General features: G+C 34.9%; 1 protein-coding gene across 14 annotated transcripts in view; it reads right to left on the reverse strand.

The window, feature by feature from the left end:
• LOC145241382 (proto-oncogene vav-like) overlaps positions 1 to 24,376 on the reverse strand; it is a 347,285-nt gene that overhangs the window by 215,930 nt on the left and 106,979 nt on the right. For all 14 annotated transcript variants that reach the window (XM_080104292.1, XM_080104290.1, XM_080104285.1 and 11 more), the window contains exon 2: positions 18,200 to 18,316. In XM_080104292.1, coding sequence (XP_079960418.1) covers positions 18,200 to 18,316 — 117 coding nt within the window. The remainder of the gene's footprint in view (positions 1 to 18,199; positions 18,317 to 24,376) is intronic.

A 24,376-nucleotide genomic window follows, 5' to 3' on the forward strand; every position in this document is an offset into this window, starting at 1 on the left:
ATAAAAAGTTTTTAATTTTTGCATTTTTAACCAGGGTTGTGGAACTGGAAGAAGGTATAAGGTCAGGCCGAAAGTCATTGGATATTTTAAACAAAATTTTATTTATTTATTTTTATTTTTTAAATCTTTTGCAATCCAAGCAAAGCATACTGACACTTGAAAAATAAGGGGCTACCAATTTTGGATCATGTCTAACAGGGAAGTGTTGAGCAACAAAATGTTTGTTCACATCACATTTAAACTTAAGCAGGTTAGTAGTCAGAGAAGCAGGAAAAAGGAAGGAAATTCCCAAGCGTAACAGTCTAAGGAAAGAAACTATTAGCATTTAAGAATTGTGAGAGTGAAGGGTGGGATTTTGTTACTTACCAGGTTCATCAGGAGTATATGTTCAGAAGCACAACTGCTAAGAGTTCATCAGAACACATTTCATTAAAGTACTTGTAAAACAGGCATAGGGATGCAACATTGTAGTGATGAGACAGAGGCTAGAGGTTGGCTGACAGTGTGAAACCTATTAGATTTGAGACATTTTTTTTTAACCCTGTCTAAGATTGACAGACTAGTGATAGATGCACTAGTCCAGATGTAGCAACAATACTCCATGCATGGGTGAACTGTGGCTTTGTAAAGATATAGGATACTCTTTGGTGTAATTTTCAACTCTAACTCCTTATTTTAAAGTCTTCCAATATTCAGATTCGATTCTTTAGAGATTAAAAAATATGTTAGACTCCTAGCATTCTTACCAGTCTGACTCCTCCTAAAGCCTGCACCTTTGCAAATCTGTTTTCAATAATTTAAGATAACTTTCTAAACTGTGTTTTCTTTTCATTTCTAAAATAAGGATTAAAACAGAGTGCCTCTTCTAGTTGGTAATAAACATAAGCGTTGCATGGTTGAAAGAACTGCCATTGAGAAAAGCACTTCTGCATCGCATTACAAGAGCTTGCATACTTGACGCCTACACTATTTTGGGAGGTTGTTGAGGCACTCAAAATCACTTACAAATCTCTCATTCAAAAGCCGGAATATTTTTAAAACCCTGTTAGACAATTGTTTAAAATGCATTAGAAAAATGTGTTCTCCTTTCAACTTACTCGACGCTCCTTTATTTTGCAAGAAATCAGATTCTAACAATTATTGCAAACAAAAGTAAATATTTAAAAGATGTTCATCCCACTAAAATCATACTTCCTGTTGACATATTCTAACCATTACATTTGACAGCTGCCTAAGGCCAGTCAAATACTATTAGCATTCATTATATATATATATATATTTGCTAGCAGGGGTGCCCGGCGTTGCCCAGGTGTTTGGAGGTGTAAAAGAAAAAGGTGTTAGTAGGCAGACAGGCTCGAACCCGTGACGTGAAGGCAGAATAGAAAGTGAAAGAAAAGCTAAGATGTTACGGCTATGTTACAACGTGAGAGGAACTGAAAAAAGTTCAAATTTATAGATGTTAATCAAAATGTCGACTTGCTAAGTGAATGAGTCCATGCAGGTGTAGAAATGAACGTTGGCTGAAGGCCAGTTCAGCTTTCCGCAGTTTCATTTATTTGTTCTCCCCCCCCCCCCCCATGTTGGAGAAACCAAGCTCCCTCAAAAAAGGGAACTCTCAAATGAATAGCAATTGTCTGATATGAAGAGTTTTCCAACATTGATCAAAGCTAATTGCTTTCAAGACATCCCGGCACGAAAGGCTGCTGACGGCTTTGCTTCAATGAGTTTTGCTTCATTTATATGAAAAAGGCCAACAAATACACGAAAGGATGGAGGAGAGGGAATTTTATAAAAGTCGATCAAAATAAATGTAGAGACAACATTCGTTTGCAAATCATACATATTATAATCTAGAGAGTATATAAAAAGTTGTCGAAAATAGGAACCCTCTCGAGAATCCCCCCCCCTCCAAAAGCCTTTCCTGGACATACAAAAATGTGCACGGTCGTTTTGCCTTTTATATAATTTGGCAGCAAGTTGTTATCTAGACGTCGGGTTGAACATGACTGAGTTTCCATTCACCGGAAGTTATTATCTCCCTTAGTAAGTTCGATTTACTATCTGTGTGTGTGTGAGAGACGCGGTTTATCTCAGCCTACAAGCAACCCACCCAGGCAAGTTAGGTATTGAAATGAAGCTTATGACTCAGCGGATGTTTTAGTGATATTTATATCAATGTTTGGTGTATTAAAATGCAAAAAATAATAACGATTTACTAAACGTTTTATTTACTGGATATTTTTCCGGTACAAAGGACCCAAGTTTGCCCAACTGGGTTCTTGTTATTTAAAAACTTATAAGCTGATACCTATTTCATATGCAACACATAATACACACATTAAAAAAAAAAGAAAGAGAACACCTGACAGTATGATACAAATAATGCCTGTAAAATTCTGCAAAATTTGCTTTATTTAATTCAAGATATTTTTTCTTTAAAATCTCAAAATCAACCATAATCATTTGTAATTATTGTAATAACATCTTTTTTTTCTCTCTCTTTTAGATTTCATTTTTTTTAACATATTGTCACATGAACTAAATGAATTTTTTTTTTCTAATAACAACACCAAATAGGATACTCCACCAGACTAGATAAATTCTTGTCCAGGAATCCAGTAAAACCAAGAGATCACTAAAAAGATATGCTATAACATAATTAACTGATTAATTAGATCAAGGAAAATTAATGTTCTTAACTTCTTTACCAATTTAGTGCTTGAGAGGTAAAAGAAAATTTTAATAGAATATTCAAATTTCTATTTCATATAGAAATTCAGTGTTATCTTGATTTTTTGAGAACTTTAACTGAAGTAAAATGAAAAAAAAAGATATGGTTATAAATATGATATGCTTATAAATAAAACAAGTGTGGATGTTTACAAAAATCATAAAATATCTGTCCCACCCTCAAATACTGTCCTCCTTCCCTTTCTAACCTAATACGGGGTAGGGGGCCAATAGGAATCCCACCTTCCTGCATCATATGGCATCTCAGAAAAAAAAAAAAAAAAAGACCTAGTGTGTTTCATAGACAAAGTTGTAACTATTATCCATCTTTCAGCAACCCATGAGATAAATCTCGTTTCCTGCACCAATTAAATATCGCTTTCAGCTGTTGATTAAGCTACGAAATTAGATCATGAAAAGATTTCACAGATTTCATTCAACTCTTTTTTGACAACCCCCTCCACCATCAAGTGTACACAGACATGACAGAAAAGAATAGACACAAAGATAAATATTTTTCCAAAGATTAATAAATGCTTATTTATATTTAAAGATAAGAATAATGCTGAAATAACTAGTATCTAATTAAAATTGCATCTAACAACATTAAAGCATGCCACGAACCAAAGAAGCATCAGACCTATCAGAATTTCTGCGAGGACAAATTGTAGGTCAACATGAAGGTGGTCTTAGTTAACACAAAATAGTAGGAAATCTTTCAATAACCCTTTCTACTGTTAATAGAGTGATCCTACAATTCACAAGAAAGAGCAAAGAATGCACAAAACCTCATCCAGGTCGCCCCCAGGCCCTCTGAAAGAAAAACCCTTGCATCTTGTGAAAAGAAATGTTGAAGAGGATTCTCGGTGCAAAGCCTCTGACTTAGCAACACAAGCTGGTGTCAGTCCCAGAATAGCTGTCAGGTATCTTCACAAACTGGGCTACTATGGTAGAGCTGCAAGAAAGAAACCTCTTCTTCGTCCTGCCATTATCAAGTGCAGAAAAGATTGGATTTGTGAGATGGAGAGATCTATGACCTTTTGGATCAATGTTATTTTCTATGATGAGTCACGATTTACATTATTTCCTGACAATGAGTTTAACTTAAAAAAAAAAAAAAAAAATGCTGCCAAAGCTGAAACATGGGGTTTTATGAGATGCAATTTAGAGTGATGGTTGCTCAGATCTAGTGGAGTGCGAAGGAAACATCAATTCTGCTAAAAATGTTTCAATATTACATGAAGGAATCCTACCAGTATTCTCAAGTGGTAAAAAGAACTAATTTAATTCCCTACTTATGGAAGATGAAGCTCCTTGTCACTCTGCTAGGAGGGCACAACATTGGTTGAGCCAAAATGGGATTAATAAACTTCCATGGCCAAGTCAGTCTCCAGACATGAACCTAATTGAAAACCTCTGAGGTATATTAAACTGGAACCTTCGCAAAAAGAAAAGGAAGCCATCTTCTAAGCCCGAACTCTTAGCATTATTGCATCAGACATGGCAAGAAATTCCTCAAGATGATATTCATCAACTGATCAATGGCATGCCTAGAAAGGTCCTAGTATTAAAAACAGTAAAAGGAATGTCAATCAAGTGTTGACCATTTAGTTTTGATTTTGTTCTACAAATTATATGTTTATTGAAATAAACTGTTTCTATGGATGTCTCTTCTGTTATGTCTGTGTATATGTAGATTTGGTGTGATTGTTTTATGGCATATCAACCCTTTTCGAGTTATTTAATACCAAATCCAGTAATTTTAAAAAGAGAAAAACGTTTTGGCTCAAAGTTTTTAATATTTTCAAATATTTATTAATGTTTGATTTGTTTTGTAGAAGAAAATTGTTTTTATTTTTTTACTTTGCAGAACATGACCGAGTTTTACAAAGTGAAAGGAAATATGAAGTGCCTTAAATAAGTTTCCAGACTTTTTTTATGTATGGGCACATTTATTGATAGTACACACATGAAACTCTAGTCCTCTTTGAAGTAATCTCTTCCGGCTGCAATGCACTTGCACCATTCTAACAACTTCTGGAAGGCCCCATCGAAGTCCTCTTGTGTAAGCATGTCAATGACCCTCGTTAAAGCCTCTTTTATCTCCTCAACTGTCTCATAACGACAACCTTTAAGGTTTTCCTTGAGCTTAGAGAATAACCAAAAGTCAGAGGGAGCAAGGTTTGGACTATAGAGAGGGTGAGGAACTGTCTTGATTTGGTTGTTTTGTTTTACAGCTTATCAACCCTTTGCGGGTTCATTTAATGCAGAATCGAGTTATTTTGGAAATAGTATTCATGTTGCATCCAGTTATTTTGTAGAAGGTCTTTATTCTTCAAGCTCTTTGTATATTCAGTCGCTAGTTTGTAGTGTTTGTTTTGGTTTGGTTGTTTTATAGTGGAGTTTATCGTTTTTGTTCCCTGCTCTGCAGAACATGAATGACTTTTGCAATGGGAGAGGGAAAAGGGTTACAGTATTAATGTTTTGTACATTTTAAGTTAGGAAACCAGTCAGTAAGTGGGGGAGATAGAAAGAGAAGGGAAGTGGGAAGGAGGAGGGGGGAGTGCAAAGCAATTAAGTTTTGCAAAAGGAAGTAGAAAAACAAAAAGCATCAATGTTAGGTGCATTTCATCTCAGGAAGTCAATATCTCCAGACAGATCTGGTCGCACCAGGGAATTGCCCTGATGCCCATCTTAGTCATATAGTCTGTGATAAAGATGGAGTTGTGGACTGGTGCATTGTCTTGTTGGAAATGCACCGGACATGATTTGAAAAGTGCTGGCCTCTTCTGACGGACACTTAAAACCTCAAGATAGTATTCCTTGTTGACTGTCTGTTCAGTGGGAACCCAGTACATGTAGATCACACCCATGCTGTCAAAAAAAAAGGGGGATTATCATAAGTTTCTGGGTAGATTTACCTTGTCTGGTCTTCTTGGGTATTGGAGAGCCAGCATGCTTATACTGGGAACTTTGTTTCTTGGTCTCTGGGTCATAGTAGTAGATTCAGTTTTCATTGCAAGTCACCAGAGCATCAAGAACTGCGGGATCTTAATTGATCAGCTCAACCATCTCCCTGCTGTCTTGACATCTTTCTTTCTGATCTCTGAGCACCCTTGGGATGGATTTTGCACAATTCTTCCACATCTTCAGTTCCTTGCAAATAATTGTGTGCACAGTTCCCACACCGACATCAAACTGTGCACTTATTGTCTCTATAGATACATGACTGTCCTTATCCATGAAATTCTGTATTTGGCCAATCAACTCTAGTATTTTGACTTCCTAACTCTTAGCACACCTCTCATCTCTAACAGACTCCTTACTTTCCTTGAGTTTCTTATGCCACTCAAAAACTGATGTTTGATTCATGCAAGATGGTCCAAAAGCAGTCTGAAGCATTTCATACATTTCTGTGGCATTTTTTTCCAAGTTTAAAACAGAATTTTATTACATATCGTTCTTCTAAAGTGTCCTCATGTCTAGATTGCATTTTTGAAATTTACCAGTTGTGACAATCAGGTTTTAGTAGGGTGTATTCCAATTCCCGCTGTAGCTGTCCATTTGAACTTGAAATAAAAATTGGTCAGTCATCTCATAAGATGTATAGCAATAACATACTGAATTTTCAAGAATTTTAAATACCTGTACAAAAAAGTCTGGAAACTTATTGAAGGCACCTCGTAAATAAAAAGAAAATAGCATCAATGTTTGGTACATTTTCGGTCAAGAAGCCAGCATCTTCAGAGAGCCTTATCTGGTAGCACTAGGGTATATGTAGGTGATATATTATCGCCTAGTCTAATTAACAAGAAAACAGGAAAACAGGCAAGTTTCATAAACATCAACCAGCCTAGGAAACCCAGGCCCAATTTCAACTTTAAAAGCCAAACTTTTGACTATCATTTCGATCTAATATACTTTTAAGATTAGATGTAGTTATGATTTGCCATGTATAGCAAGTTGTTAGGCATTATTCCCCAAAACTTATATAACCTTTGAGGTCAGCGATGGCACTTTATGAGTTTGTTTTCTGGAATAGCAACCTTTTGTGGATCATGTCAGATCAGATTATTTTAGTAAAAGTGTTCATGCTTCACATTCAAAACATCTTCAAATATGTATTCATATTGTTTGAATTTAGCACAGCTATTTATGGAGTAAATTTATGTGCATATCATCAGATGCAGTTTCAGATCATATACATTCTATTTAAAACGAAGTACTATTACCACCACCACCACCAAACTAGATAGGAGTGGGATTGGTAAATAATAGCAACTAAGACCCATTTATATAAGATATCTAATTGGTTAGTATGATCATGTGGCCTAGACAAAAATTTGAACTTTCAGTTGCAGCCTAGACTTTAAAAAATAAAACGTATTATACGAGAACTCCTCTGAAGATAGTTTTCTTTTTCTCTAAAACTATTGAAGATAGTTTAGGAGTTACTAAATTTTACTTTCATTACATCTAAAAACCTTTCATGTGAGCAGACTTTTACAAAACAATGATAAATTTATTTTGATAGCACAATTAATCATCAAATTCTGACTTAAAAATTTATTTGTATTATTTGGAATCTTTTGACTACTGTTTACATCTTTAGTGCTATTTTGACGTTTCTGTCGATGTAACCTCCGATCTTTTTCAGGTATATTTTATCAAACCTTTTTGCCTTCGGGAATCAGAACAGAACCCATTAATAAATCCATGGGTGTTATTATGCTGTCGTTCCATCAGCCATGATTTGGTAGAAGTCCTAAGTAATTTGCAATTATATTTTGAGTGTCGCCCATACTGAAGAATGAATCTTCTACCTCCAAAAGAAAGCAACTTTACAATTGAATTTTATCAAATACTTTATCCACTGTGCGATGCATCATCGACCAGAAAAAGATTGTAGGTTACCTCGATCAAAATATTGTGAAAATGAGAACAGTAGTCTGCAGAATCCAAATAATATAATCAAATTCAAAATCGTAATGTTCAAAGTTTGTTGGAAATTAGAAAAAGTTGCCATCTTGTGTACCACTGGTCCAAAAGCCAAATTTCAGTCTTTAACTAAAAAAAATGAAAGTCTGGAACAAGTAAAAAAAATTTTTTAAATTTAACGTCATCTTGTGGAAAATGAAAATTAATCATGATGGAAGCAAAAATTCTTAGATCTAGCCAGACTAGACGTTGATCAAAATCCCATTACCTCTTGAAAAAAAATGTACAAAAATGACATAAAAGTACAACTTTCTTTGTTCATATAAGATTCATTTCAACAGCTAACACATTGAATTTTCTTAATGATCCATAGCAAAAAGATCAAGCTAATTATGTTTAGAAAGCTGCAACTGGAACTAGCTCCTAATCTTACAAAGTTGTTCAGTCATTGTTTAAAAGGAAACGCTTCCTGGTTCTTATTTTTTCAGATGAGAATTGATTATTCGGACTGCTATTCTCATCTTGAGTGTTATTTGCACAAAGTTTCAACCAATATAACCTCCGACCTTCTTTAGGTCTATTTTCTTAAATTCTAAAATCTGCACGGAATTTTGAATGAAACCATTTATTTAATCCACAGAGTTAGCATGTTCTCATTTCATCATCATGACTAGGTAGAAGTCATAAGTTGTATTTTTGGATTGCCAACACTCAGGATTGAATCTGAATTACTTAGGACTTCTACCTACTCATGACTGATGAAACAAGAGCATGCTACCCGCATGAATTGAATAACAGTTCCATTCAGATTTTTTTTTTTTAATTGCATTTTCACCTTTAATGGACTACTATCTGGGACATAATTTGTAGGGTTACTATGTAGAGAGATGAGCAGCAAGATGTCTGTTTACATTACACTTGAACTTCTGCATGTCAGTACAGTCAGGGAAGCAGGAACTTGGAAGGGGATTCCAAAAGTCCAGCAGTCCTAGAGAAGAAACTATTAGAGCAGAAGGCTTTCTTACATCTAGGGATTTTTACTTTATAGGGATGGGATTTTGCTAACATCGGGTTTGTCAGGGGGAGGGGGTTACATAGAGGGAGTACAAGGGCTTATAGTTCGTCAGAGCATCTACCATTAAAATACTTGTAAAACAGGCAGAGGGATGGAACATTTCATTGATAGTATAATGGTTGAAGTCTAACTGAAAATGTGGGACCTATTAGGTTGGCAATTCTCTTTTGAACCTTGTCTAAGAGGGAGAGACCAGTAGCAGATGCAGCAGCCCATTCTATTCGAAATTCTGTGCAGATTCCTCAAGTTCAACAAGCTACACCTGAAGAAGGTTGGAGGCTATATCAACCGAAACTATGAAAATCACACTCAAGATGAGAACAATGGTCTGAAAAATTTAAATAACACAAAATGCTTCCCATCACATTGAAAAACTGTCAGTTTGTTCGGTATTAAAAAATACTGGAGATCGATCGTTTGCATCTTAGTGCAGATCAATCAGTGTCCATGAGTAAGTTAAATCTGTGATGAGTAAAGAAGTTGTCAACCAACTCAGTGACAAACAATATATATTTCATCCTGAAAAATCAACAGCTGATGTACTGATTGTGATATCATACATAATCAGTGAATCTCTTCACAGAGTGGCTTCATTTTTAGAGCAATATATCAAAGGCTTTTAATAAAGTTTAACGCAAAGACTTACTTTACAAGCTTGCTAGCTATGATATATACATAAAAATGTCTTCTCAACCATTAAATCCTTTTCGATAGGTTTAGTAGTTGTTGACAGGCAAAAGTCTTAAGCATATAGTATCAATAGTGGTATGTGCCAGAGATCAATTCTGAGCCCTACTCTCTTCTTGATCTACATCAATGATATCTCAAATCACATTCTAAGATCATTCATTGATATTTACGTAGAGGACACAACCACCTATGACAACACTTTGAAGAGCATTAATGATCAAGATCTTTTCGATTCTCTCTCTTTACACTTTAAGCATGTTATACAATGGGGGGTGGTACTTTTCATAAGTGTAAAACCAAGCTTCTTTCCTGTCACCACAAACTTTTACCCCAATGGCTCTCTCCTTGAGGAAACACCCGACTTTGATAAGTTGCTAATATTGACCTTCACTTCGGAAATAAAATTAATGATTTACATTAAATCTGTTTGAAAATCATTGAATCATTCTACCACTCCAGAAAGTATACTACACCTGACACAAACCTCTTTCAGTATAAGAGATAAATACATTCTTAGAGTACTGTTACCACATCTGGATATGTGCCACTTAGATCACCCTTTCCTGTCTTGACCATACTAAGCAAATCTAAAAATCTAATGCATGGAAAACCACATCATGCGGGCTGCTTCTCAACTGACTACAACACAATCGTTTCTAATGTTAAATTCTTTTTGAGCTTCTGCTCAGTTTTAACCATTGTTACCAATCCTCACCATTCACCTGACAAACTCATTGTCCCTTATCCTCAAGTGGCCTTTAGACCTTGATAAGTGGTAATTCGTCTGTATAAAAAAGTTCTTTTTGTAATTCAATTAACACAAGAAAATACACAAAACAGACAACTTCCTTGTTCTTCCTTAACGTTTTGTTCTTAACCTTTTCAAGTGCCCACTTAACCTCGAATAATTTATTTTCTCACTGGCTTTATGACAGCTGCCCATCATCTCTTGACCAATAAACACTACTTTGGTACTGACCACTAGTCTTCTATCAAAACAACTGTTACATTATATCATTATGCTTGTCAAGGCATTAAAAGATTCTGTTTATTTTTGTCTTGGCTTTTAAATAGGAAAAAAGCTATTCAATGAGTCTCTTACTTTTGTCATTTCATGAAAACACTGCTGACAGGAAGTAATAACTTTTCAGGGTGATGATGCAAAGTTATTTTAAAGTTTAGAATTTAAAGAGTTTGCTCTCCTATAAAACAAACAGGAAATGCATAGACACACACACAACATAAAAATCAACTTCTCCAAATTAAAACAGATCCAAATCAAAACAACAGACTTTGCATGCACACGGTCCTTTATCCTTTTAGACAGAGCTCTACAATGATAGATATATATATATATATATATATATATATATATATATATATATATATCTATCTTCTATATATATAAAAGCGAAAATGTATGTATGTATGTGTGTGCGTTTGGATGTCTGCTAAAAACTTTCGACAGACACAACAAAAATTCACAAACTCGGTATCATATTGACTCCATCCTTCGCTCAAAAAATATCGAAAAATTGGCTAAAAGCGTTCATTTTTTCACCCCGAAATTGACAATTTTCGACAGGGGGGGGGGGTTCAGCAAAAACCGCCCTCTCGACCGATTCTACGCATACGTCAGATGACGTCATGACCTGATTTACTTTAAATAGTTGAAAAACTGATTAAATTTCATGTACGTCGCGTTAGGTCAGTTGATTAACGCATTGGTGCATTATCTAAACGTTTTGGGTTCGAATCGCGGTGTGAGATGTCTTTTTTTTTTTTTTCGATTTTTTGAATTTAAATATTGAACCAGTGTTATTTAAGCCATTTTTCACGTAACGATCATTTTTCTGTTTTTTTTTTGTTTTTGTTTTTTTTACTTCGCTTATCCACCCCCGAACACACACCCAAAAACACCCGTGTACCCACCAATTTTTTTAATTTTAATATCGAAACAGGCTTATTTAAGCCATTTTTCACATGTTCGTTTTTCTGTTTTCAACATCGTTAGTTTTTTTTGTGTTTTTTTCGATGTCTTCATCCCCCCCCCCCCGCTTAAGTTTTAACGTTGTTTTCTTTTTTTACTTCGCTTATAACAAACAAACCTGGTCATTGACGTCATCGTCGTAACGATCGACGACTTCCGGGCGCACACCTGTTAATTTGGTTCTTACTTAAATAAATTCAAACATCTTTCACTAACTCATTCTGGCTGGCCGATTTTATTTTCAAACTTCGCCTCAGGGCTTCGGGTTCGATCTCCCCCCCCCCCCAGTTTCTTTTTTATTTAACACCACACACACCTACAAACACCTGGGCAACGCCGGGTACCCCCGCTAGTGTATATATAAAAATCGAAAATGTGTGTATGTATGTTCGCTTTTTGTGCATGTCTGCAAAAGGCTTTTTTCCAAAGCCTGCTCATTCTTAAAACTTTTTATATCATGTCTAAATGATAATATCTACGATTTAACAACAGGGGTCGCCTTTCTATTTAATTTGCCTGACTTTTACCAGCTCGCTGCGTCTTCGAAAAGCGAAAAGCGGGGGAAACAGTAACTGGCTTGTAGCGCAAAACTAGGTCAAACATGACACCACTTCCTCGCACCTGTATGTTTTACTTTATGAACCTTATTTTAACACACCAATTCCTTTTCCCTCGTGGCCGAGGTGGTTAGGTGTCTGGCTTTTTTTCTCTTTCCTTTCCACCTTCATGTCTAGGCTTTGGGGTTCAATCCTACCTTCCTACTAAATTTTTTTTTCTTCTTCTTTTACACCTCCAAACGCCCGGCCAACGTTTTTTTTAACACACACCTCCAAACACCCGGACAATGCAGGGTAACCCCCGCTAGTATATATATAAAACACAAAATGTGTTTGTGTCTTTGTATGTCTCGCAAAAACTTTCAACAGAGGCGATGGTACCTGACCAAACCGGTATGGTTTTTAATCTTGACCCTACAGACAACAAATATCGAAAAATTGGCCAAAAACATTAATTCCTTCACCCTCAATTCGGCGTTTTTTTGGGGTTCTTTTTTTTTTTTTTTTTTGCGTCACCATTTTTGCAAATCACCATATCGTCATAATTTATTTATATACTTTCAACGTTGCGAACTTCCGGTCAGACGATGGAGCATCAGTAACGCGTCAGATTTTCTTTCACTTTATTTTCCGCCTTCGCATCACGGGTTCGAGCCTGCCTGCCTACTATCACTTTTTTTTTTTTTTTTTGTTAAAAACACTGCTCTCCATCTTGCCCCACCCCCTGCTACTACCATTTTTTTTAACACATCTCTCCACATGGGCTGCCGACTGTTGTTTTGATCACCCCCCCCCCTTCGCTACTATTACTTTTTTTTTTTTTTTTTTTTTTTTTTTTTTTTTTTAAACACCTCCGCCTTCATGTCACCGGTTCAAGCCTGCCTGCCTAATAACCCTTTCTTTTTTTTTCTTTTTTCACGCACCTACAAACAACCGGGTAATGCCAAGCATCCACGCTAGTCTATAAACGCAGTGTGTGTGTGTGTGTGTGTGTGTGTGTGTGTCCAGCTAAAAATCAAAAACTACAAAACAAACACCCACAAAGTTGGTAGGCTCTTGATCAGCATTACCCTGGATGAACAATATCTAAAATTCAGAAAAGAAAAATATTTATTCTCTGCAGGTAACCTGGGCCAGGTTTTATTTTTTTTTTTTTATTTATTTTATTTGGGAGGGTGGGGTCAGTGTTATGTTCTTATTTGCAAAGAAAATGATGACTCATTACTTGAGAAATAAAGTTGTGCGTGTGTCAACCTAGAGAGGAAATGGCTTGGTTGAGGAGAAAGAGGAATTAAAGAGAATAAGATAAAAAGATAGAGGTAGAATTTTTAGAAGAAATAGGTAAATGTTGCTTATCTTAACATAAGGCAAACCACAATTATTGTCTATAAATATATATATATATATATATATATATATATATATATACACACACATATATAGTCATCCACATACAGTACTGTTTTACTGTTTCACAGTTCATCAGTGCGGCTAGACAAGTAACTACCTCAAGCCAGGATCGAAACCCGATCGGCCAAACAACAGGTAGAGCTTCTAACCATTGCACTATACGGCTGCTGCTATATGGGCAGTGAATTAACAATATTTTGACATTGTCCAAATACCTAAGCTCAATTTGTTTACACAAACAGCATCGCTTCATATGCTAATGGTAATTTGTATATCACCTCCCAATATGCTCATCTCAAGAGTGTGTGTCTTAATAAAATTCACCAACAGTACAATTCTGCATCACTTATGTCCTCGTAATAAATATTTTAAATATATGTGCTATAAAACCTTCTGTCTAGAATCTTTATTCCAATCAAAATTCATTAAATGATTAAGATTTTAAGAAAAATATCAAAAATTTGCATCTTAAGCTTAAGAGTACAAAGAATAGAAATTCATGGAATCTTAATCAGTGTATAATAACAGTATAAAATGTGATGCAAATCAGAAATATTCATTGATGTCCAACAAATATGGTTAAAACTTTGTCAATATCAGTTGTGTCGGAATTTTCACTGCAGATTTCCACACCATCCCTCTCTTGCATAAAAAGTAAATACAACCCACTTAGCTATTTACAAGAAATCATACAGGCTTTTTATTTTTACATCTTGCCTCTGCTGAGTTATAGTATTTAACGCAAATGCACATCACACATAAATATCAGAAAATCAAAGTCAATTCTGATAAGACTCGGCTCTCCATTTTTAGGGTCACTGTATATTTATGAAACTTTGATGGGAGGTCAACTTCTATGAGAAACTGTTTCTTTGATCTTATTTGTTGTATTTTTTTTTTATTACCATAATCTAGGTTCACATCAGCTTTTATAGACTCACTTATAGAGGATCACATTCTGTTTGGTAAAAAAAATCTGATTTTACATTTCTGAATTTTCAAGATGAGAATTGATTATTCGTATTATTTGAATTCTCGAGACTACTGTTCTCATCTTGAATGTTATTTTCACGTTTCAGTCGATGTAACTTACAACTTTCTTCAGGTGTATTTTGTCAAGCTTGAGGAATCTTTCTGTAGAACTCTTAAATCTGCACGGAATTTCAAACAGAACTCTTTATTTAATCCACAGGGTAACATGTTCTTGTTCCATCAGCCATGACTGGGTAAAAGTCCTAAATAATTCACAATTGTATTTTGAGTGTTCTCCACACTGAGGATTGATCTTTCAACCTCCAGAAGAATGTAACTTTATAACTAATTTAGAAAGTACTTCTCCACTATGTCTTCTTGAAGGAAGGCAAAGGTTACATCATCCGAAACATTGTAAAAATAACATGTAAGAGGAGAACAGTAGTCGAAAAAGTCCAAATAATATGATATCTGATTTTGTTAGAATTATTTGTAAAGAATGGTTTGCATGAAAGGAATGGAATATTTTTTTTTTTTTTTTTTTTTAACAACCTTACTTTTTTTCAGGAATCCAAACATGTCATCTAGATCTCTAAAATGTGCTTGACTGAAATCAATACATTTCACCAAAATATGTTCTACTGTAAATGAAGAACAACAGCCAACACAGAAAGGAGGATCTTCTACTTTATGCAAATATGCGTGTGTCAAATAGGTGTAATCTGGGAATAATTAGATACAGCACAATCATGTTGACACACCGGTTACCATTAGATCACTGAAGTTAAGCTATGTTGAGTCTGGTCAATACTACATGAGTGATCATTTGAGAATACCAGGCACTGTAGGAGGACATCAACACCTAACTTTACCCTTTTGAGGAGAGAAGTAAATAGGAACTAATATAGTGGTTAGATATTGTTTCCAAAAATGATGTCAGTGTCATGAGTGACATGCAGTTATTATGAAATCTTATTACTAACAAATATATGCTCTCTTCTGGTCATTTATTTCTGCTAGTCTGAAAGGATATTTCATGACAACAGAACAGGTATTACTAGGGGGTGCGGGGGTAGTGTACTAAGTAATGGCTGAGAAAATGGTATGATTACAGAAAAGAAATACCCCTCCTAAAGTGGGAGTGGCTATTCCCTGGAAGGGTGATATTATGATTAATAAGCAGATACTACATTACTTCACTCCTCACCCTCTCCACACGGCATAATCACGTTGATACATCGGTTTTTGCTAGATCACCAAAATTAAGTAATGTTGAGCCTGGTCAATATCAGATGGGTAACCAATTTGGGAATATAAGGCACTGTATGCAGGGAGGCATCAACATTGCCCTGTATGAGCTGCCAAAACTTAACGTCGTCATCTCCTGACCAGGAAATACATGTGACTGGGGACGGCTTGTGAATTTAACTTAATTTCAACTTGCCTAGGCTAGGGCAAGCCCCACTTCAATTTTTGTTGATTTAGTAATCTGTGAAAAGTTGGGCAAGATGTTACTGTCAAAATATTTCTTCAGTTTACGAATGATTAAGCATTAAAGTTAGTGATGCTTTGATTCTTGGTTTCACCTTTTTTAACTTTTAGAGAGGGATTTATTTCCAACATTAATCTGTCGTAAAATGATCCCTCATTTACAGGCCATGAATACAAATGCAAATGTTTTGTTTTAAAACAAATATTCTATTATTGATTACATTTTTATAAAGCATAAAATTAGATCCCAATGTTATCATTTTTTTTAAGGAATATTATTTACATGTTTTAATAATATCTGAAATCAATATATCATCACTAACCAGTGTCTGGTCAGAACAGATCACAACAAGTGGATAAAAACTTTTCTTTTTTTTTTTTTTTAAATTACATTTTCACTCCAAACAAGGCACATTGCCACTTTGATGTAGGGGGCTACTATCAGGGACATAAGCTACAGGGGTACTATGTGGGGAGTTGGGCAGCAAGGTGTCGGTTCACATTACACTTGAACTTCTGCATGTCAGTACAGTTGGAGAAGCAGGAACCCGGCAGGGAATTCCAAAGTCTAGCGGTTCTGGGGAAGAAACTATTGGAGTAAAAGGCTTTCTTACATCTAGGGATCTGTACAGTGAAGGGGTAGGATTTAGCTGCTTGTCGGGTTTGTCGGGGGTATTTACGTTGAGGGGGTACAAGTGCTTGCAGTTCATCGGAGCATTCATCGTTAAAATACTTGTAGAACAGGCAGAGGGATGCAACATTTCGTCGATGGGACAGAGGCTGAAGTTTAGATGACAGAAGTTTAGATGAAGTTTAGATAACAGTTGGCGACTCTTTTGGACCTTGTCTAGGAGCGAGAGACTAGTGGCAGATGCACCAGCCCAAATATGACAACAATACTCCATACATGGGCAAATGGTGGCCTTATAGAGGTACAGGATACTTTCGGGCGTTAGTAGCTTTCTAGCATGGTAGAAAGAACCTGCCTTCTTTGCAGCGGTCCTGGCAATGCTCTCAATGTAATTGTTCCAACTTATGTTTCCTGTGAACGTTAGGCCGAAAAGTTTAAAAGATCTACTTTAAGATAAAGAATCTTTGGCCATTGCTATTGGTGGTAGAGAAGGTTTCTTATAATTATTGAAGGAAACAAGTTTAGTCTTGGCAGCATTGAATGAGACCATCAATTTTTGTCCCGATTCCACTACAGATTGGAGGTCAATCTCTAGTGTTTCTGCCATTTCTTTAGATATGTGTTCATTTGTTTTCCTGTTGTGTCTGTTATAGAGCGTGGTGGCATCAGCATATATACCCATCTCACAGACAATTTTGTCAGGGAGGTTATTTATGAATATTAGGAATAATAGAGGTCCAAGGATAGACCCTTGAGGCACTCCCGCATTTATATCATATTGTTTAGATGTACAACCATCAAGGACAACCTGGATTTTTCTCTTATCTAAGAAGGATCTAATTATGTTAAGTATCCTTCCAGTGATACCGTATGATCTGATTTTCCTGAGAAGACCTTCATGCCATACCCTGTCAAAAGCCTTAGATATATCTAGAGCTATCGCTCTACCCTCCTCTGCTTTGTCCAGTGAATGGTATATATGTTCAGAGATTACAGTTAGGTCTGCTGTGGAACGGGCTTGCCTAAATCCATATTGTTGGTCGGTCAGAAGTTTAGCATCTGTAAGGTGATAGACTACAGATTGGTTAATTATGGACTCAAATATTTTGGTGAAAAATGGGAGGCTAATGGAGCGATAATTTACTGAGTCAGTTCTTTCACCAGAATTCTTGAAAACTGGTACCACAAAAGCAGTTTTCCAGCAGGTAGGAAAGCAAGATTCCTTAAGGCATTTGTTGTAAAGTTTGGAGAGAACTGGAGCTACTTCGACGGAGCACTTTTTTAATAGCACAGCCGGGATTAGATCAAGTCCACATGCTACAGATTAAAAATAGTAGAGTAGACTAGACTAAAGCTTTGGTGGTGCAACTAATTTAGAAAAAGGAAAGGTCCAATATCATATGTCTTTTCTGCTTATCATTGCATTGTTTTCAGTTGAACTGAACTTCTTGCCACTCAATTCACACAATAAGAGATGCAGTTGATTATTGTACAACCTGTGCTCCACTATAGATTCTCTTTGCAAACACCTTTATCTATCAAGATTAAAACTAGGCTTTTTTTGTCTTACGAGTGAGAGCATGAATGAATATGAAGAAAGCCAGTTATGTTCGATTGACTTTTTCTCAAAATAAGAATTATAACAAAAATAATTTTCGAAAGATTTTATTTTCAGTATTTGAGAAATTAATGAAAAAAAAAAAAAAAAAACTTACCTTTCGAAAATCTTTCACATCAAAAAGATCAGGTGGATCAAAGAGATCTTGATCTCTCAATCCAAATATTTTCTTACATGTCTGCAAAAATGTCCTTATATTTTTCAAGCATAAGAACTGCAAAACAAAAACAAGAAATTGGCTTTATAAAAAACGTCAAAGATAGTTAGGCATACAAAAAAAAAAAAAAAAAAAAAAAAAAAAAAGATTAACTCAAGTAAATAGGAATATTTAATTTAAGTTTCAGAAGATGGGTTTTAATCTATGTCTTCAATTGATCACCTTGGCGCTTCCTACACCCAGCAGCTTTGAATGCAATGCCACTAACCTAAGCCTACCAAATAATATCTACATTAGCAAAGTCTTCTGTTCATGCCGATATTGTTGCATCTTACACAAATGGTGCAGTTTGGGATTTTGATTTAAACCGATTCACAGAGGCAAGAAATTATTTTATACAAATGCAAATGTTACTGGTGTCATTTTTAAATGTGGACATTGCATCTAAGTTAATTTTTGATATAGGGAACATCTAGTTCCCCAAAAGCGGACACTTTCAATCAGGACAAAAAAAAAAAAACTGCCTCAATCTATAATGATTTCTCCTATAAGTACCCAACAGATACAATTTGATCTTACACTGAAGGCAAACAAGTGAGAAAGTATAGCTTCCTGCTATCTCGCAAATCTTTAATTTACAAACATTTTTTTTTTTTTTTATCAAACATTTTTTAAATAAAAACCCAACTATTTTAAGTTTATTTTTATTTGCTTCCCCAACAAGGTCATTTTTTTTATATGGGGAATATACAATAAGCCCCAACAGGAGTATTTTGGTTAGGACATAAATAAAACAATATAGTCTAGAAGAATATCTCCTCCACTAATCAAGAATAGAACAGACACTTCAGCTTGATCCCAACCTGAAGATTAGGAGCACTTTTAAATCCATGCACTTAACTATCTCACTGGATTACATGCATAACCTTCATTAATTTAAACTACTTTACAGCCACGAGGGAGGAAAAATATGAAATCTTAATTAGAATCAACAAGGCTAGTTTTGCTTTCTGTCAGCTTGATAATTGCCTTTGGTCATAAAAAAAATCCAGCTAATAATTAAATGCTGCATCTACCAGGCCTTTGTTGGGATGATTCTTCTCTATGAATGCAAAACCTGGCCTTTGAGAGTAATGATATTAAAAAACTGGAAGTCTTCAATCAGTGGTGTCTTTAGTACATTCTCAGCATTTGTATCACTGACCACGTCTCAAACGCCACAATCCACGCACGATGTAGACTTGACTTGAGGAAGTACTTATGAAGAGGGTCCAATGGTTTGGGCACACACCTTTCATAATCCACTAACTAACCCGATTCACAGGGCAACAGCACCAACACAACTATTGTTGATGTGGATCGCAATGCTCCAAGCTGACTTGGAAGCGATGACCGGTCCTTGCATCTTTAGTGTGTGATGATGAAATTGCGCATGGCTGAAATATGCTGAGGAGTCGGCAGTGAATAGACCCGGATGGACTGCCTTGAGTAACAATGCAGCAAACTTGGAGCCAGCTCAACCCATCCCGGGTGAATTCCATCACAAGTTAATTTAAACATATTTCATTAACACTGTTCTTGGCAGATTTCCCATCGTTCAACGACTACATAAGAAATGCAGAACTTCAAGCTTTACATTAAGTAGAACAATACAACAAAAAGACAAATGAATGATAGAGATTCTGCTCTGTCCCACATGATGCCAACAGCATCTGTATATGACATGAGCAGAGCGATATATTTTTAACTTGTTCCTTAGCATCTACTAAGAAAGTAAGACAAGCTTTAAAACACTAATAGAAGTGATATACTTATTACACTAGAGTACATAAAATGTAACCTAGAGAAATGTTACAAATCAAATAGAGTGGGTTGGTTGTTTGGTTGTTTTTGTTTTACAGCATATCAACCTTTTCAGGTTATTTAATGCCGAATCCAGTGATTTTAAAGAAAAATTTCTTAATAGAATCTGTTTTTTTTTGTTTTTTTCAAGTCGGTTTCTATTTAACCCATAGTTGGGACCCTAACAGCCACTACCACTCCAGGTCAGAGTGGACCTGTGAGCAATGGCAATTAAGGGGTGGCTTCAAACTCCCCAAAGCACACAAGCTGAAGCCTCACCATCATATATAGTTTAAGGTCATATCCAGGACCCAAATCAAGTGGGAGTTAATTTCACACACCAATCAAATAGAGTTACATTTAAGCAACAAACTATTTATATCATACTCATCACAATGGTTCTTTTCTGCTAGTTTAAATTAAGTTACTACAAAAAAAAAAAAAAAGACACACATATATAAGTACATTTTTTTATTATTTACTTTATGTAAGCGTTGTTTGGATTTGATTAAAATCTGTAACTTTAGAAAGTCAGTAAAACGCAGGAATTTTTTTTTTTTTTTTTTTTTTTTTTTTTTTAACATTTAAAACATGGTTAAAAGATCAGACTGAGTATTTTTATTTTTAAGTAAATATTTATTTCAAATTTATAATGTTCGATTTATACCAATGCCTTCATCAGGATGGTTTAAACAATTTTTTTTCTGACTAGCCATAATGATGTTTTGGAGCAGTCTCTAGTTCTCAAAGATAGAGGTTGTATCACTCGACCATGCGCACGTATTAAAATTAATAAAGCTCAAATGGATTCTACTCCTAAAGAAGGAGTTATATCACCGAAAATTTGATTATAAACAAATAAATGTTAAAAAATGAATAGAAACCTACTGTTTATAAGCACGTTGAAAATGAAATTCAAAACAAATATTTAAAAATAAAAATACTGCACAAGTGTGATCTTTTAACGATCACTCTCATGCAGTATTTTTATTTTTAAATAAATATTTATTTTAATTTTTTATATTCAGCTTTTACCAAAACCTTTAACAGAGCGCGGGTTTGTATTACTGTACACATAGATTCGAAAAAGTTGTCAAAAAACAAATATATAACAAATAAATGTTATCAAAGGCAAGATAAGTTACTTTTTCTACCAAACTGGATATATTTTTCGTGTTTTTATTCAATGTAACATGTTTATTCAGCTCGAAAACCATACAGTGTTTACCGATGTATTGGAACATTCAAGATGGCGTCTTATTCTCTCTTTAACATGGTAAGTGTGGGAAAAGATGTTATAAATAAAATACTGTTAAAAACTCGCTCAATATATGTTACCGTGACATAGGTTGACATATATTCGGCGGGTTTTTAATAGTATTTTGTATAGTTTTTTATTTATAACACCTTTTTCCATACTTATGGTGTTAAAGAGGATGTGAGACGCCATCTTGAATTTTCCAATACATCGGTAAACACTGTGTTTTTCGAGCTGAATAAATATGTTACATTGAATAAAAACACAAAAAATATATCCAGTTTGGCAGAAAAGTAACTTATCTTGCCTTTGATAACATTTATTTGTTCTATATTTGTTTTTTGACAACTTTTTCGAATCTATGTGTACAGTAATTCAAACCCCAGAGCGCTAAGTAAGAAAAAAAAAGTATTGTCTAAACAAGGGGTCTCTAAACTACAGCCTGCGGGCCAGATTCGACCTGCCAAAGTTTAATTTGGTCCACTGAGCTCTTTTGGAAAACAAAAATATTTTGGATTTTTTTTTTTTTTTTTTTTTTTTTTTCCAGGAAATGATTAAAAAGAATGAGGTTTCGGAGGACAATTTTCACTAAAAATCAAAGCTAATGAGCAAAAACAGTATAAAACGCGTCCAAATCATTTTATTTATTTTGACCTGTGTAGCTCTAACAATTCAGCAATATGGCCCCCTGTTTTAAAAGTTTGGAGACACCTGGTCTAAGACATCTTGATGAAGGCTGAAAATTATAAATTTTCAATAAATAAATATTTATTTAAAAATTAAAAATATTAAGCTGGGTTTCAAAATTTATAATGATCGGTTAATTAGTTTAGGAGTAAATCACGTACATACAAATATATAAACATATACCCATACTTAACTTTATATAAATAAAGATAGTTTGTTTTTTTCTCTCCTTTTGTTAGTGTTTTGTATCTGCCTCTACCAGTTATCCACCCAGCAGGTTAACAGCCCACTCCCTCACTCCTGACCTGATTTTTTGACCTAGCTGTTGACCTCACTACTGCAATCTGTTTTCATTCCAATTTTAATCCCCACCTCCCCCAAGCCAACATGCTGCAGGGTTAAATCTTTCAATAAGACAAGCAGCCTATTCTATTTTTTTTTTTTTTTTTTTTTTTTTTGCTGTATAATTTTTATTTTTACTCATATTTACTCCAAGTTCAAGCAAGGCATATTGACACTTGGGCGTGAAAAGTTACTATTTGTAGCAGTACTATATAGAAAGTTGAACAGCAAGATGTCTGTTCACATTACATTTAAACTTCTGTATGTTAGTAGAGTCAAATAAGCAGGAAACAAGAAATTCCAGAGTTTAACAGTCTGAGGAATCAAACTATTAGAGAAGGTTTTCCAACATCTACAGACCTCAACAGTGGAGGGGTGGGATTTTATGACGTGTTGGGTTAATCTGGAGTATTTGTGCCAAAAGGACAAGTGCTACAAGATCATCAAAAACCATTCAATTAAAGTACTTTTAAAAAAGGCACAAGGATGCGACAGTCTGATGATGGAAAAGGGTTGGAGCTTCGTTCATATTGCGGAGCCTATTGGATTGAAGACTCTTAGGACGAGACTAAAGATAGATGTAATTAAACAAAAATGTTAACTTTCTCATGAAAAAATATAACAGTTGTTTCATTACGTGTTTTCATCAAAAAATATTTTTTGATAAAAATTTACATACAATGATTTTTTTTTTTTTTTAACTTGCTCTAAATATTTCCTTATTTTGTCCTATTCAATAACTTTGGCTCATTTTGATTTTGAGAACAGGGTGTTTTCATTCAGTAAAAACAACAAAAAAAAAAAAAGAACCATAACTAATTTATAAGAGAATTATTGGTATTAAATGTCAACTTCATAGACCATATAAGTGTCAACTTCTATGTACAGTAAAACCCCGGGATACGGCATTAATCGTTCTGGGGTTGGGATCATAAGGTGAAATCGCTGTATGGTGGAGCCTAAGCAAAATTGTATACAGTACATATTAAAAATTAGTAACAAAATACAATTCAATATATAATAGACATGTATATAATCAAATAACATAAATAACTCCGTAAGGCAGGGAAAATACCGTAACCAGGGTCTGAAAAAACATTGTATTCCACATTGTAACCTGAGAAAAAAAAAAAAAAAAAACGTATCCTAGGGCCACTGTATTCCGGAGTTCTACTGTATTGCAATATTTCATTTCTATCAACAGAGAACATCATGTGTTATCAGTTGGGTAAACAATAAATGAGAATCTCTGATTGGATGTTGTATTTTGAAATTAAGTTTTTCTATTTAAACTAATTATGGGAACTGCATTACAATTCTTGCAATATTAGATATAAATGCTTGCATGGCCATATTGCTTCTTGACCATTTAAGGGAAGAATTTTGTATACTAATTCATGCTGCCTCTTTCTCACAGAAGAGACGTAGCGAGTGTATCTCTGCTCTACCGTTATTTTCAGGGCAAGTGCTCGGATGAGCCTCAATCTACACCCGCCCACCCCCCGAACATTCTCAGCAAACATTCGCCTAACTACAACTACTGCCAGCAATTTTCCTTACTGTTTATCTGTACTTAAAACTAAACAAAAATTCTATGAACAAAGTTTGTTTTTTTTTCTAGAACTGCCCATCTGTGGAGCACAATACCATTGGGCTACTTCCCAGTTGACTATAACATAGCAGTCTTGTTGAGCCGTCCTCGTAAATAATTAATTTCTACCTAATTTTCACCATTACCATTTATTATGAGGAGTCACCATTAACCCTTATCCTTGGGTGGATTGAGGCTTGTTAAGTGGCAACCCTCTCTGTAAAAACATAAGCTTTTTTTCTAGACCAGTTAGCATGACTATTTTGCAGAACAATATCAGGTGAATGTGAAATGATATTAGGACTTGGTATGGTGTAAATAATTTCAATACTCGTTAAAAGTTATGAGGCAATCTGTGATATGTTGAGTCAGTATTCATACTGTGTGTGCATTATAA

This window comes from Euprymna scolopes, chromosome 20 (assembly GCF_053919585.1).
Source record: "Euprymna scolopes isolate OS-2025 chromosome 20, ASM5391958v1, whole genome shotgun sequence".
Lineage (NCBI taxonomy): Eukaryota > Metazoa > Mollusca > Cephalopoda > Sepiida > Sepiolidae > Euprymna > Euprymna scolopes.